This window comes from Hemicordylus capensis, chromosome 1 (genome assembly GCF_027244095.1).
Source record: "Hemicordylus capensis ecotype Gifberg chromosome 1, rHemCap1.1.pri, whole genome shotgun sequence".
Taxonomy (NCBI): domain Eukaryota; kingdom Metazoa; phylum Chordata; class Lepidosauria; order Squamata; family Cordylidae; genus Hemicordylus; species Hemicordylus capensis.
Window position 1 is genome coordinate 51334583 of NC_069657.1, and position 17316 is coordinate 51351898.

The 17316-nt window shown below is 43.9% G+C and overlaps 1 protein-coding gene across 1 annotated transcript in view; it reads left to right on the forward strand.

The window, feature by feature from the left end:
* Positions 1 to 17316, forward strand: part of SEC23A (SEC23 homolog A, COPII coat complex component) — a 57911-nt gene that overhangs the window by 3952 nt on the left and 36643 nt on the right. Inside the window, exons 2-7 of the mRNA XM_053283176.1 lie at positions 5817 to 6058; positions 8783 to 8840; positions 9883 to 9969; positions 10535 to 10771; positions 11229 to 11308; positions 11747 to 11891. Coding sequence (XP_053139151.1) covers positions 5838 to 6058; positions 8783 to 8840; positions 9883 to 9969; positions 10535 to 10771; positions 11229 to 11308; positions 11747 to 11891 — 828 coding nt within the window. The 5' untranslated portion in view covers positions 5817 to 5837. The remainder of the gene's footprint in view (positions 1 to 5816; positions 6059 to 8782; positions 8841 to 9882; positions 9970 to 10534; positions 10772 to 11228; positions 11309 to 11746; positions 11892 to 17316) is intronic.

Below are 17316 nucleotides of genomic sequence, written 5' to 3' on the forward strand. Positions count from 1 at the left end.
ACACCATGGTCGATGGTATCGAACAACGCCAAGAGATCCTAAAGAACCAACAGGGTCACACTCCCTCTGTTGATTCCCCGGTGAAGTTCATCCATCAGGCCAACCAAGGCTGTTTCAACCCCAGCTCTAAAGCCAGTTTGAAATGGGTCTAGATAACCAGTTTCCTCCAAAACTGCCTGGAGTTGGTCAGCCACCACCCTCTCAATTACCTTGCCCAACCAAGGAAGATTGGAGATTAGCCTGTAATTGTCCATTGCCAAGGGGTCCAGGGAAGGCTTCTTAAGGAGCGGTCTAACTGTTGCCTCCTTCGGACAAGGAGGCACCCTACCCTCCTTCAATGATGTATTTATGATATTAACTAGGCCACCTCCAACAATCTCCCTGCTTGATAGAAGTGGCCAAGTTGGACAAGGATCCAGAGGACAAGTGGTAGGCCTTACTGCCCCAAGCAGCTTGTCCACATCTTCAGGAGTCACATTAGATACTGTATCACTTTAGATAATGCATTAGATACAAACACCACAGCCTGTCAAGTTGCACGTTTTGGTAATTTTAGATGCTAATACATATCTAAAAGGTAAATAAGAGAGAGAAAATGGGGGGAAATTGCGAAAACTTAAAGTATTTGCCATATTGGAAACATGCCATCTATAATATGGCCTTGAAGAAATGTAGGCACATTATTTTCTGATCCATTGACTTCATTGATAGGTTGGGATTTACAAATAGGTTGCAGCCTGACTTAAAGAGGATTCTACTGGATATTTTAAGAGAAGGTAAGGCTTGGGAGCAGGGAAGGTAGAGAGAAGAAAGACAAATGAATACAATTAAAAATAAGTAATTAAAATGTGAGTCCCATATTGCAGATTGGGGTTAAAGGTGAGTCTCAGGTCTGAAAAGTTTGAAGATTACTATTCTAATCAATGCATTGAATGTACTTTGCTCTTTGTAGAACATGTAAGCAGTAATAAAACAAATTGCAATTACTATATGAAGTGGAAACTTTTCCTGCTAAGACCATTATTTCATGGAAAGGACTTCCTGTGCTTGACACACATTTATGCTAAATTAAATTTACTAAAGCATCCAAGCAAATTTGTCTCATACTGAGATGCCAGTGCAAATATTCATATAGCTGACCATAAGTTTGTCTTTGAAACAACAACAAATATTTATATACCGCTTTTCAACAGAAGTTTCCAAAGCGATTTACACAGAGAAATAATAAATAAACTAGCCAACCCACACAGAGCATCTGTGCGCTTTTTGGGGGCCTGCTATTCCCCCCCTCCTGCTGCACTCTCTCTTACCCCCTCCCCCCACCCTCCTGTCCCACTCTCTCTTGCCCCCCACTCTCCGGCCCCCTCCCCCACTATCTTTTGCCCCCACAGCCAGGTCCTTCTTACTGGAGCAGCGGGCCAAAAAGTTTCCCTCTTCCATATTTTGGACGGCCAGGCCGTCCCGCTGCCTCCGCCTCCCACTTGCTCAGGCTGCTGCCACCGCCTCTCATACCTGGGACAGCCAGGCCGTCCCGCAGCCTCCGCCTCCCATTTGCTCAGGTCGCCACCGCCGCCGCTCATACCTGGGATGGCCAGGCCAGGCCGTCCCGCCGCCTCCGCCTCTCATACCTGGCACGGCCGTCCTGCTAGGTTGGGCCGCCGCCGCCTCTCCCATACCTGGGGACCGCCTGGCGAGGACAGGACAGGCTGTCCTGCTGCCTCTGCCTCCCAATGCCACCTTTTCTGGCCGTTTTGCTTGCAGCCCGCCCCCACTGCTGCCATTTTTTCTGTCCCCTCAACTCTCACTGGGCCCAGGAACTCTCTCAATGTCTCGCGAGAGTTCCGCCGTCAAATTCAGGACACGCACCGGCTAAGAGAATTAAATATATAGATATAGATAAGACAGCTCCCAAAGGGCTCACAATCTAAAAAAAGAGCAGAGTTCAATGGTAAATCTATCATTATGGACTGATTTGTATGTATAATTGCCAGGGCTGCAGTCTAGAGGCTGCACTTGTGATTTTGGCACACTGACTCTCCCTACCCCCCAACAGTCCCCCTCTTACAATCCCTCTTTGTACTGCTTAACAAGATGCATTTGAAACCTGAAAGTTTCAAAAGCCTGTTGCAGACTGCTCAATACAATTAGATGACACAGCTGTTAGAAGTACTAGAATTTGTGTGCTTGAATGTTTCCACTGGCATCTTGAAGCCACTGTAGCAACTGGAGGAAACTGTGTAGAAGATAATGCCATCTAACAATAGTTTAGTTCATTGTAGGTCAGGATTTCTTATATAGGAAGGAATGGTAACATTCATTACTGTGTGCAAAACTTAAGAAGTTGATGCTGGAGGGGTCAGGAACCCATGTGTGTAGTCAAGATAGGAGGTCCCCTACAAATCCTTTACTCCAGTGTTTTATGGTTGTGCTGTGTTTGTGTTGGTCACAGGAGGTCTGTAGCCGCTCTGTTGATACTTAATGTAGGGGAGACAGGGCTTCTAGTGAAACTGCCTTGCTTTCCCATCCCCCCAAAGCCTCTTGTGCAGCACATTTATACCACACAGGTTGCATACTGGAGCAATGGCTATGATGAGCTGCTCAACAGAGGATGGCTGCCTTGCAGCAGTAGAGCAAGGAGATAAGGTGCCTATGATACTGCATGAAACAAATGCATTGTGCACAGAGGTGCACCTAAGTAATTTTGGAGCCTGGACCTAAAGGCCTTTGGAGGCCCCCTCCCCTGCAAATTACGCATCATACTCCACCTGGTGACCCCCTCCCCGGGACAGACTAAAGAGGATTTGGGGCCCCCCAGGAGCTGTGGAGGCCCTGGACTTTGGCCCTGGTGTCCAGGGGTAAGAGCACCTCTGATTGTGCAACATAGGTTCCACTACAGCTGGCTTCCATTGTATGATCTCATCTATGTCATTCCATGGATTTTGTTTCCACCTGCAACAGATTTCATTGCAATTGTGTTGTGCTTTTATTTTATTCTTTTAGCTTTTTTTAATCCATAGGACCTGCACAGCAGTTTACAGTAAAATCACAAACCTACAAAAAACAAACACCCAAAACCTGTAACCATGTAATTATTTCTGAAACTGGAACCTGAAATGTTTTTGAACTAAGCAAACTGTTTTAAGTTACATAGGGCCACAGGGGATAGTTTAGCTGTAATGTGATGCTGTGGGATACTATCGCCTTTAGTAACACAGACACATGGTAGTGGTGGTGGTTCCAGAATTTAAGCCATTTCTTAAAGGCAACTAGTATCTTATGCCTCTAAATATTACAATTACTGTTACAAAATGTTGATAAGATTGTGGAATTAAAATAACAAATATAAGTAAAGCTTGGTGAAGACTTTTTGAAGTTTGAACTGGTTACTGGAAAAACTGTAAAGCTGATTGAATAGTTAAATCCCAGGCTGTGTCTTGACAGGAATGGTGGCGGCATTCTATTGAAGACATTACACCTGTTGTCAGCAGTGTTCTTTCTAAGGTTTTTCATCTGTGTGTGGAATGAGTTTTGTTCTGGGCGGCAGTATCAAGGCAGTGTGCGCACATGCATTCAGAGTGGGGCCTTCCTGATTCAACTAGAGTGGGACCTAAAATTAACTGAGTGGACATAAAAAAACTTGTGAGTGTGCGCACATGTACATGCCTTAGAGAGAAGACTGGTTGTCAGTAGCTTTTGAGTGTTAAAAGATTTTCTTTCTCCTATCTCTCCCTTTCTCTCACTTCTGTTCTGCATTGTTATTTCAGTGGCAAGTCTGGCTGATACTTTAAAAAAACCCATGTAGTAATCTAATTTAAAATGAGTTACAGTACTGTTATATTTTTAGTGCCAACTTATTTTAAGTACGCAGTCTGGGAGTGCTTCTGGATCCACACCTCTCCCTGGTATCTCTGGTTGAGGCAGTGGCCAGAGGGGCTTTCTGTCAGCTTTGGCTGATACACCAGCTGCGTACGTATCTTGAGATGAACAACCTCAAAACAGTGGTACATATGCTGGTAATCTCCAGACGTGACTTCTGCAATGTGCTGGAAGAGGGGCTGCCTTTGTACATAGTCCGGAAACTCCAGTTGGTACAGAATGTGGTGGCCAGGTTGGTCTCTGGGTCATCTCGGAGAGACTGTATCACTCCTTTGCTGATAGAGCTGCACTGGCTGCCAGTAGGTTTCTGGGTAAAATACAAAGTGCTGGTTATAACCTATAAAGCCCTAAATGGCTTGGGCCTTGAGTATTTAAGAGACCATCCTCTTACTTATGAGCCCCACCGCTCATTGAGGTAATCTGGAGAGGTCCATTTCCATTGCCGCCAACTCAGCTGGTGGCCATATGGGGATGGGCCTTCTCGGTTGCTGCCATAAGATTGTGAAATGCACTCCCAGAAGTACGATCCTCCCCATCTCTGACAGTTTTTAAAAAGCATTTGAAAACCCACCTCTTCACCCAAGCTTTTTCAGCTTTTTAAATCTTTAGGTTTTAATCTGTGTTTGACTTTTAAATTGTTTTAAGTTTTGTGTATGTTATGTTATTGTTAACTGCCCAGAGACTAAAGTTTGGGGCTGTGTACAAATTTGATTGATTGGTTGATAGATAATTTTTTTGTGCAATGTAAGTGTTTGGTCATGATATCTGTACTTCTATAGTCAGCACTGTAGGCATGTCGCAAATGGTTGCAATGGTATAACAAATGTCCACAGTAAGTGTGTATGTATTTATATATATATTCCCGCTCTTTATCCGAGGAGCTCAGAGCAGTATACATGGTTATTTTTATCCTCACAACAACCCTGTGAGTAGGTTTGTGCCAGATAATGACTGACGTGTAGACCAACCTTCTGTGGATGCACCAGATTTTTCCATTGTGTGGGGAAGGACAATTTTCAGTGATCCTTCCATTCCTCTGCAGCTGCCTGTGACTCCCAAAAGTCACTATCTCCCTGAAGGTTCCCCAACTGTCAGAGACATGGTTTCAGGAGGTACAAGCAGCTGTAGAAGGAAGGGGAGGTGGCAGAAAACCGCCTCTTGTGCAGCAGAAAAACCTGATATATCAGTGGAAGTTTAGTATGGATGTTGGCCAACATTTCGCAAACCAAGTCCAAAGGATATGTTACAGTGCTGTCTTTTTGTCTGATATTGCTGTAATGTTTTGAAGTGTTACCATAGCCCTGTCCAGATGTTCAGAGAAAATGCTGGGGAACACGCTTACAGGGCTGGAAGAGGGTTAGAAGTCCTGCTCCCAGCCCATTACTCACTCTACCACCCTGCTCTTTATGCTTAGAGCAGCGTTTGTCTGATGAGATAAACGCTGTAAGCGTGACTGCCTCTGTTTCAGTGACCAAGAGATTGGGGGTGCCCCAGTCTCATGATCATGGAATTGGGGGCAGTCATGCTTACAGTGTTTGTTTCTTCAGACAAACGCTGCTCTAAGCATAAAGAGCAGGGTGGTAGAGTGACTAATGGGCTGGGAGCAGGACTTTCGACGCACTTCCAGCCCTGTAAGCGTGTTCCCCAGCATTTTCTCTGAACACCCAGATAGGGCTAATTTCTTGAGAGATTCTCTTTCTCTCAATTGCAGTGGGACTTACACTATCCCAACTGAAACTCCTGGTTATCATTCCTCGTTTCCCCCCTCTGTAAACTCTATAACAAATTAACATTATATAAAGTGCTCCGGATGGTTTAGATGACCCCTAGGCCATTCAGATAAAGCAAGGCTTGGATTTATTGGGTTTCTAATTTAAAAACCCAAATTGGGTTTCTAATTTATTCTATAAAGCTTGCATGTATCTATTGATGTTTTTCAGTTTCAGAAATAAGGTATAGTAATGGCAACCTTCCTGGAGTTCATCCAGCAGAATGAAGACAGGGATGGTGTTCGATTCAGTTGGAACGTATGGCCTTCTAGTCGTCTTGAAGCCACAAGAATGGTGGTTCCAGTGGCCTCCCTGTTTACACCATTGAAAGAGCGGCCCGACTTGCCTCCTATTCAGTACGAGCCTGTCCTGTGCAGTAGAACTACCTGCCGTGCTGTTCTAAATCCATTATGGTAATCTAATTTTGCTTGCATATCAGTACTGTAACAAAGCATTTTTTTAATAAGGTGCAGTGAAAATGTTGCTTCTCATAATGTTTACAATCCTATTTATTCCAAAGTTTGATAGGCATATCTATTTTCTGAACTTCGCTGTCAAAAACATCACAAGCAGTTGACCATTTTTAAAATTATAATAGTATACAGAATTATACATAACAAAAACATTCATAGTTATTTAACACAAAACACATAAAGAAATATATTTTCTGGACTTAAGGTTGTTTTTAAATGTATTTGTGCACATGTTTCCTCTGCAGAATCTGTCTTACTCCATAAAATTATAAAACTGGCAATTCCCCAAAAAATATTGTCATAAATTTTTCTCTGCCCATACACATCCGTATAACTGTTCTAATAATACATATTTATAATGCATAATAATTCTAATTTATAACAAGGTATAGAATGTCATTAGAACTCCTGAGCCTTCAGGTAAACTATATTAATGACCTTTTGCTTTTGTAATACTGTCATTCATTCATTCCTTGACCAACCTTAGCTAACCAGACTAACTTGTTATACTTGTTCTGTAACTGCATATGGCGATATATAACCTAAATTTTATTTATCCTCTGCCTTTTCCACACTGTGTCTTACAGTGGTTTATGATAATGAACTAAGGGCCTTATAAAGATATACAGAACTAAACAGACCCTTATGTAGTACCTAAATACCAAGCAGACATCCCAAGGAAAGGAATTTCCGAGCTAGCTTATTACAATAGAAAATGCTCTATCTCTGTTTGATACCCTTCTCATCTCAGAAGAAGGAAGAGCCTCATAAAAAGTCTCCAAAGCAGATATAAGCATTTAAAAATCCATGTTTCCCCCAGCTGGCCTCAGGCTGAAAATAAGCCTGACTTGAGGAAAAATGACTACAAGAGAATTGGTGATTGCAGGAAGGTTTAAGTACCCTCCCTCCTGATCATTTTCTCCTACAAATGACTCCACCAACCTTGCATTCATGCTAGCTTGTCATGTGTGGGATTGGGAGCATGCATTTTACAAGGCAACGGGTACTTCTACCCTCAAACATCAAGAAATGGTGCTGAAGATCCGGTACTAGAGAGCAGTTTTATGCCTGCTGCAACACAGTAAGCGGCTGGTGAAAGCCACAGTTTATTGAGCAACTTGTATATGTATTGGCATTTGATATGGGCGTCAATATGTGATCTCATTGAAATTACACATATACACTTATGGTAAATATTAGCATCTGAATTTATAGTGAATCTATCATATTAAAAGAAGGGCAACTCTTGACATGCAATTGTTGTGATGGCTCCAGGAGATGACAGAAGGGGCAGGGCCCAGACTAAGATAGTTGTGACTAAGTCCCATTGGAAATTAATGGGACTGGACTTAGTCATTTCTCTTTGATCTTGGTGGTGCTTAGTCATGACTAACTTAGTCTGGATTCCAATATTTATGTTCAACATTTATTTTGCTTATTTTACAATTAAGAAAGAGAGAGTTCTAGCTTCAGGTCCCCATTTTCAAAGTCATTTATCAGCCTAGGTCCCAGGAATATTCTGCTGCTAAACGAGAGTGGGGAAAGCCAAAGTAGGGTAAAAACTTTAAGACCAACTAAAATACCACAAAGTTGCACCCTGATTCCAAACACTTTTAGGCAGTCGTAGAGAAGAGTTTTTTCCAGATACTTTTTCTGGATTTTTGTAGGCTTGCTTGACTGGAAACCATAATGGGACAGTTAAAAAAACAAAAAACAAAAGTGTGCCCATAGGTAATTAGTCTCTCTTTAATACCACCTATGAGTTTCTGAAAACTATCCTCGGTACCCAGACTCTGTAAGTTAATGGAAATGAACATTTTTTACTTACAAGTATATACTATAGTAATAGGGTTAACAGACAACATTCATGACAATCAAAGGCTGAATTCTTGAGTCTAATATCTTAATAACATTTAAAAACTACTTAAATGCCATGTTTTAAAAAACTGTTTACCACTACCAATATTTATATACCGCTTTTGAACAAAAGATTGCAAAGCAGTTTACATAGAAAGATAAATAAATAATAAATAAGATGATTCCCTGTCCCAAAAGGCTCACAATCTAAAAAAAAACATAAGGTAGATACCAACAACAGCCCCTGAAGGGATGCTGTGCTGGTGTTGGAGAGGGTCAGTTGCTCTTCCCCTGCTAAATATAAGAGAATCCCCACTTTGAAAGGTACCTCTTTGCTCAGTTAGCAGGGACATTATAATTAAAGAATATAACCTAATTTTCACCAGAATTCACCCTGGACAGTGTTATGAACATGCAACAGAGGTTTTCAGGTTTGCTGCCTATTTCCATTGTAGCCTCTTGTAGTCTGCGGGTGGGGCTCTCCGGAGTGGCATTGTGTGACATGAGGGCCTGCAGCTCAAAGGGAGAGTTGGCAATGCTTCCATGCATGTGCATAAGCAAACTAGGTCCATGCAAAAGGTTCTGTGTATCCGTCACTCTCCAGAACAAAATAAATTTTGACAGGAGAGAACTTTCTGAAAGCAAAGTGATCATTTCCTAAGAAGAAAATGTTTGATAAACAGGATCTGAATAAATGTTGTGGCTAAATGTTGTATTTCTTGTGGTCATGTTTGAGTATGAAATCTGATCAGTGTATCTGACCTACAGCCATAATTTACTAACACATTTTATGTTTTATTTCTGCAGCCAGGTGGATTACAGAGCAAAACTATGGGCTTGTAATTTTTGTTATCAGAGAAATCAGGTAAGAAACAAGAACTAATCAGTCTACTTTCTTTTCTCTGTCTCTACAACTGGACTAAATTTAGTTCAAACTGAGGTCCACAAACTAGAACTCTTGCACTTCAAATGTTCACACGTCTGCCATCTTGGATCGGGGCGGATGACAACATTACGAACGACACCATTGGCGTGTCACTCTGTGTCACTCATTACAACTGTACCAAATTTGGTCCAAATCGGTTAGACAGTCGTCAAGTTAATGCATTTGCGCCTCAAAAATTCATATGTCTGCCATCTTGGATCGGGGTTGTTGACATCACAAACTATGGCATTGAGTTTTTCCCATGTGCCCCTACAGGTGTAGCAAATTTGGTTCAAATCGTTTAAGCGGTTCATAAGTTAGCCTACTTGCGCCTCAAAAGTATACTTGTCTGCCATCTTGAATCAGAGTGGATGACATCATCACAAACTATACCATTGAGGTGTCCCTATGTACCACTTACTGCAACTGTACCCAATTTGGTTCAAATGGGTCAGACAGTCCACAAATTAGCCCTTTTGCACCTCAGATGTTCACGTGGCCACCATCTTGAATTGGAGTGGATGACATCATCACACACCATGCCATTAGGGCATCCCTATATGTCCCTATAGCTGTAGCAAATTTGGTTCAAATCGGTTAGGTGGTTCACAGGTTAGCCCACTTGCGCCTCAAAAGTTTATACACCCGCCATCTTGGATCGGGGTGGATGACATCATCACAAACTACACTGTTAAGGTGTCCCTACAACTGTACTCTATTTGGTTTATATTGGTCCAGGCGTTGCGAAGTTGATAGGAGTGGACACAGACACACACACAGAAGTGATCTCATAAGCTTACTGGAAAGTAGGCTAAACATGTATATAGGCTTTCTTACAAGTAAATGTGTTTTGGATTGCGAGATGAGTGGCAGCAATATTAACACTTATAGATAAGAGGGAGAAAGATCAGTATAGATAAATGTTTGTAAAAGTGTGTCATGTTTGAAATTTTCATTTAATTTGCTCATTTTTCATTTCTAGTTTCCTCCCACATATGCTGGCATATCCGAGATGAACCAACCTGCAGAACTCTTACCTCAGTTTTCTAGTATTGAATATGTAGTACAAGTAAGCAATGTTACTGAAATTGTGTGATCTCAGGGGTTGTTAAGCCAGCAAAATTGAATTGGGATGGGTTACAATAGCCAATGTGCCAGCATTTTATTCCAACATGGGGGGTTGTGCAGATCACTCATTGGTGCAATATAGTAGGTCAAAGTTACTCTTTCAGCAACAGTTATTGACACCAGATATGGCATAGTGTGTGGCTTGGAAAAAGGGAGTAGCAGAGGAACTGCTTGTATCAAAGCCATTTTGATCACCACAGAGCCAGCCATGTAGGTCTCTTCCTACACACTTTGGTTAATGCAATTGCAATCCTAGGCAGTAAAGCAGTACTGTGTTATGCAACAAGGGAATCTGCTGTAGCTGTGTCTGTGCAAGTCAGTGCACCACTATGGGTTGTGTCAGAAGGTTTGTGTGTGTGTGCTTTTGTGTTATAAAGTGGACAGAGCAACAGCTCTGAAGACGGTTTTGCATGAGGCAAAATGATGGCATCCATGTGGTCTTGTCTGATGTAATCACCTACGAAGGCTGTTTCATGACTAATACTGTTGTTCACTTTTCCTTAAAGCGTGGACCTCAAATGCCTTTGATATTTCTTTATGTTGTTGACACCTGTATGGAAGATGAAGACTTGCAAGCTTTGAAGGAATCCATGCAGATGTCATTAAGTCTTCTACCTCCAACTGCATTGGTGGGGCTTATTACTTTTGGGAGAATGGTTCAAGTTCATGAACTTGGCTGTGAAGGAATTTCCAAAAGTTATGTCTTCAGAGGGACAAAAGATCTCTCTGCAAAACAGCTTCAGGTATATAAAATTAATATTAAAAATTGTTTTCCTGGTTTTGTGATTGCTTTATCTTTGTAGATGCTAGCAGAAGATCTGTGCCTATCTGAACAAAATCTTAGTTCAGGAAATTAACTGAGCATTTCCTTACTGAATTATATGAGCAAAATGATAAATCTGTTTTTAATGTTTTCCCCCCAGTAAAACATTTTTAACAGAGGAACTTGAATGAATGAGAAATATGAGTTGAGTCTGAAGGTTTTCTCTCTCTATGAACAGAATGAACTGCCATAGATAGAAGAGTTTTGCTCATGGAAGAGGTCCTTTCATGAGTGCAGCTCTCCTTTCATTCACAGAGTGAAAATTTGAGATCTAACCTAATGTTTCTTCATCTCCCTAAAAATGAAATTGTGTTTATTGTTCACTTGCTGAATATTTACTATATTCAACCTTATTGTGTAAAATATAATCTTCACAGGAAATGCTAGGACTTACAAAAATGAATGTTTCACAAGTAGGACGTGGTCCTCAGGTGCAGCAGCCGCCATCTTCTAACAGGTATTTGGTACATTTTAAATAATAATAATATATATTTTAAAATAAGTTGCTTTATCATAAGCTCTGTTTTGTAACTTTGTGATATAAATGGTGGCCAGCTATTGCCCTGTTGTAAAACACTGCTGGGGCTTCCTTTCATGTTGCAAAGCAGCCCCGGTGGGTCCCTAATGTTGCCTATGTCCCTAATGTCTGCTATGCATAATGTTGGTTGATATTGATATTGCAGCATTTTCAAAGCCCTCTTCTATTCTGGCCCTCAGTTTGTTGTCATTGCTATTGCAGAGAAGCCAAAACCAGCTTTGTTGGATTGAGACTTTAGAGAGGTAGTTCAGTCTGATTGAAGGCATTAAGAAATAGGTATATAGTCTAAAATCCCATGAAAAAAATTTCAAGGGAGGAAAAAAAATGTCTCTTGCTTACTGTGTGTTTTATCTTCAGATTCTTACAGCCAGTGCAGAAAATTGACATGAATCTTACTGATCTTTTGGGTGAACTGCAACGGGATCCTTGGCCTGTTCCCCAAGGGAAAAGACCTTTGCGATCTTCTGGAGTGGCTCTTTCCATAGCTGTCGGACTGCTAGAGGTAATAGGTTCTACTTTATACCTTTGTAAAAAAAAAAAAAAAAAAAGCACACACACTAACACCTTTCAGACCTTCTCTGGATAGCAGTGTTAAACCAATGTGAATATTATTTAAAAATCTGAATGTTATGAGGATTGCTATCTCCAATTGCAAACAGAGATTTTAAAAATCTTTTCCTATTAAGTAATTTCTTGTTGCAATTGCAGCAAAATGATTCTAAAACTAAAATAGTGCAATTCAGTTCCAAATGTAAGAACTTTAGATAGGTAATAAATGGTCAGCAGATAGAACAACAGACCCAATATAAATATCTGAGTGTGACTTTCCATTATAATGGTTTCTTATCTTCACATGTTAAGATGACCGCTGATTCTGCTAAGCATTCCTCATCTGCTATTTTGAGATTTTTTTCCTTGGTATGGGGAGGGCATCCTAACGTGATGGGTTATCAAGCTCTGCATGCTCCGAGACAGGACCAATCAAATTTCAGCTCACTTATGTCTATCCAGGCAGCTGTCACTCATCCCCGTTCCAGTCCTGTCTTGCTCCGCAGACAGAGCTTGATTCCTGCTGTGAGAAATTGTCACAGCCTTTAACTTCTCTATTGCTATAACTACTCAGGCCAGTTCTTCTCCCTTCCTTTCTTCTGTGTGCCAGGGTGGGAAGGGAGTTGCCTTTTGTAGTTCGCTTTTTATTTTAATTACTTTAAATTTATACTTACTCGCATTGAGACTGACTTTGGATATGGAGCCTGCGCATATGGGGGACATGTTGAAGGGTTCCCTTTTGGAGGGCCCCTTCACTGTAGCCGCGATTGTTCCCTCAGCCACGAGCTGCGAGGGGACTGCGAGCTTAAGCCTTTCGGTTACTGTTCGAGGGGGAGAGACCTTTGAGCCTCTGGAGGCTTCTACTCTGCTGGCTCCGCCGCCCAAAAAAGCGACAAAAAAGACCAAACATTTAAAAGAAAAGGTCTTGGCTAAGAAGAAAAAGTCAAAGCTCTCCCCCGGCAGCGCTCCGCTGAGCGAAAGGCTGCAATTACAGGCAGTTCAGGCACAGCAACCGTCTTCCGTTTTCCCGCCCTATCTAACTGCTGAGGGCGCGGCGGCCATTTTAGCGCTCCTTTCTAAGTCCCGTTCTGTTGTTCCTGTTAGGGACCCTGGACTCGTACTGCCGCCTTCTGAACCCTTTACGGGTTCCTTATTGCTCAATGGGCCTCCGTCGGTTCAAAGTTCCGTTCTACCGCCACCCTCCGTTTTCGACCCTCAAGGTCTGATTTTCGCGCCAACGGCGCTTGCTGCTATCGACCCTTCTCAGGGTCTGCAAATCGCGCCAACGGCGCCTGTCGCTACCGACCCTCCTCAGGGTCTGCTAATCGCGCTGACAGCGCTGAGTGCCCCCGACCCGTCTCAGGGTCCGTTTTTGTCCGCCGCTGCAGCATTGTTTGCCACTGCAGCCGAGCGGCTAAGTCTGAGGGCGCTTCCCGATATGCCTCCTCTCCCAGGATATCACCAGCCATCAGAGGGTGAGTTGCTATGGCTGGGGGAATTTGTTAAAAGGCATTGCTTGCAAGTGGTTTCCCCCCTTATGAGTTCAGTCGGGAACTCCTTATGTCCTTCCCAACCGGTTTCGACTGCTGGGGCTTTAGGTTCTCTTTTACAACCTTCCACTGCACAGCCGCCCTCTCTACAAGTGGCGCCCCCCTGTAGGTCTAGGAGACCTTCCTATTCTTCCTCACCGGACTCTAGCCTGGCTAGACGGGCTATTCCTATGGCAGAACGCTCCTTTTTGCAAGACTCCACCAGATGGAGACGTAAAAGGAGGAAACATGTTCACCACCCGTCTTCCTCATCCTGAGGAGGTTCCAAGGGCTCCAAAACGTGTTACCACTGATATTTCTGCTGTTCCTTTGAATAATCAACCTACTGTTCTCCTTATTACAATGCAGGGGGTCCAGACAGTTCAGGATGCCCCGGGAATCCCGGTGCGTTCTCAGAATGTGGTTCCACGTCCAGTGCTTCCCTCTGAGGATACACAGACTTCAGAGTCTGAAAAGGAGGAGGGGGAACTGTCTGATGAACAGGCTCCCTTGGAGAAGCCTAATACTACTCAACTTTTCTCTGCCTCCAAATTTGAAATTTTACTGGCCAAGGCCAAAAGAGCCATTAAATATGTCTCACAGGAGACTGGCACTCCTGCAGTCTCTGGATTGGACCAAGAGGTTTTCTCATCCACATCTGTCTCTGCGGCCACTGTACCCTTTCCCTCTCTATTTAAAGATGTCATGTTTGCTAAGTGGGGGGTACCTGGGTCTACTAAACCTGCCATTTCCTTCCCAAGGAAATTGTATACATTACCCTCTGATATTATGGCTCTTTTAGCAGTTCCTGTTGTTGATGGGCCTGTGGCCCAGTTGGTCACCGGTGCTCTGGTTAATAAGGAGGGAGATGACTTTCTCAAAACGCCAGAAGAAAAGAAAACCGATCACCTGTTATGTAAGACGCACGAGGCATCTGCAACTGTCATAAGGGCAGCTGCCACTAATTCTATTTTCTCCCGTGCCTCCATTCTGTGGACGAAGGAGCTTGTGAAACTGGTTCCACCAGAAAATCTAAAACTTCGCCAAGGCTTGAATAAACTAGCCAGAGCTTCTGCCCTTATGGCAGACTCTGGTTTGGACTGCATACAACACGCTTCTCGCGCTATGGCAGCTAGTGTGGCGCTTCGCAGAAGTTTATGGCTAAAAAATTGGCGGGCAGATGCCAAGTCCAAGTCCACCTTGGCGGCTTCTCCTTTTCTAGGGGGGAAATTATTTGGGGAATCCTTAGATCCAATTTTGGTGGACACTAAGGATAAAAAGAAGGCCATGCCGGTTGGGCGTGGGGATCTCAGAAGGAATTTCAGGGGAAATAATGCCTTTCAGAATTCTTTTTGTCCCTTCAGAAATTTTAATAGACCTGCCAATTCTGGATCCAGAGATAACTTCAGAGGGTGAGATGATCGTGGATCTACCTTCAGAGTTACCTGGCGACAACCTTGGAAAAACAGGGGCAGAGAATCAGCCAGGGCACGTTCAGGAGGCTATGCCAATAATCAGAACCGTAAGCAATGATGTGATACCGGTGTGGGGCAGGCTTTTGGAGTTTGCACAAGCCTGGGGGTACAACACCACAGATCAGTGGGTGCTGAGTATGGTGAGTTAGGGATATGTTGTAGACCTTGTAGATATTCCTCCCGATTTTCTCTTCATAACGCCTGTTTCCAAGGTGAGATCCAAAAGAATCTTGATGGAACAAAGCATTCAACACCTACTCGTCATACATGCCATAGAACCGGTTCTGTTGACGGAATTATGTGTGGGCGTCTTTTCGCTTCTCTTTTTGGTACCAAAAAAGGACGATTCCTGGCGAGCTATCCTGGATCTGAAGAGATTGAATCACTTTGTACGCAAACGCAAGTTCCGAATGGAATCTTTACGAACAATAAAGGCAGCAGTACTTCCGGGCAATTACCTGTCATCAATCGACCTTTCAGAAACGTACTTACATGTGCCAATTCACCCTGCGTCCCGCAAGTATCTCAGATTTGCCTACAACCAGAGGCAGTTCCAATACAGGGCCCTTCCCTTTGGGTTGTCCTCAGCCCCTCGGGTTTTCACCAAGCTGATGGTGGCGGTGATAGCTCATATGCACTTCCAGGGCCTCCATGTTTATCCGTATCTGGACGACCTTTTGGTCTGGTCTCTGTCATTCCCTCAGGCCTCCAGGGACATAGCTCAGGTGGTTCAGATATTGGAGGATCACGGCTTTGTCATCAACCGTGCCAAAAGTCACCTAACACCTTCGAAGGTGTTCCAGCACCTAGGCGTTGTCTTCAACACAAGTGCAGGCACAGTTTCCCTACCACCGGATCAGCAGCAAAAGATTGTAGACCACATCAAACCATGGATGTTCAGGCACCAGGGCTCCCTCATGTCTCTGGCCCAACTCATGGGATTGATGATTGCATGCCTGGAATGTACACCCTGGGCCAGATGGCATTCAAGGCCACTTCAGTGGTTCCTTCTTCCGCATCAGGTGGCCATTATGGAAAGAAGACAGCTGATGCTTCGTCTGCCATGGAAGGTCAAGCACTCCCTTCTCTGGTGGCTTTCGCCAGCCCTAGAGAAGGGCGTGCTGCTGGAAACCCCCCGGAAGGTTGTGGTGACTACGGACGCCAGCCTTTCTGGTTGGGGGGCTCACTGCCTTACACGCCATGTGCAGGGCTTGTGGGACCAGAGGGATCTAAGGAACACCATCAATTGGTTAGAGTTGAAAGCTATTCGTCTGGCTCTTCTTCACTTCCACAGTCTTTTGAAGGGAAGGCATGTCCTGATAAGGACGGACAATGTAACTGCCAAAGCTCATGTGAATCACTAGGGCGGCACAAGATCGAAGGCCCTCATGCGGGAGTCTAACCTGCTGTTCGGTTGGGCAGAAATGCACTTGTGTTCCATGACAGCGGAACATCTAAACAGCACGGAGAATTTATAGGCAGATTGGCTAAGCCACCAACGGATAGACCCAGCAGAGTGGGGTCTCCACCAAGCAGTTTTTGAAGAGATTGCAGGCCGGTGGGGTCGCCCACAGCTGGATCTGTTCGCTTCGCAGGCGAACACGAAGCTGCCGAGGTTTTACGCCAGATACTTTTCTCCTCACGCGGAGGAAGTGGATGCCCGCTCTTCTCATTGGCTGCAGGACTTACTCTATGCGTTTCCCCCAACTCCGATTCTAGGCTCCTTCCTGAGGAAGCTCTTGTTGGAAGAAGCCGAGGTGATTTTGATAGCTCCTTATTGGCCTCGGAGGCCTTGGTTTTCCGACCTGCTGAGACTGTCAGTTCATCCACCGTGGTCTCTTCCTCAAAGAAGAGATCTACTATCGCAAGGTTCTCTCTACTACCCGGACCTCACCTGGTTACGCCTTCACGCTTGGAGGTTGAGCGCAAGACCCTAGAAGCCAAGGGATATTTTACCCAGGTGCAAGACACCATTTTGGCTTCGAGACGATCATCCACCTCGCGAATCTACCAAGTCACCTGGTCGGCTTGTTGTGCCTGGGGACATAAACTAGATGTCATTCCATCCATGGCGGGGGTTCCAGAGGTTCTAGGTTTTCTTCAAGCGGGTCTTGAAAAAGGTCTTCGTTCTAGCACTCTAAGAAGACAAACTTCTGCATTGTCATCAGTGCTGAATTTATTGGAACCGGGTTCTTCTGCCTTGCATCCTCACATCAGGCGTTTTCTGAGGGGAGCCACCAGCTTGGCTCCTTCTCCTGTACATAGGTTTCCCTCTTGGGATTTAAATCTAATTTTGAAGGCGCTTACTAAAGCTCCGTTTGAACCGCTGCGCTTGGTTCCTTTGAGGATCTTGTCCTTTAAAGTTCTGTTCCTT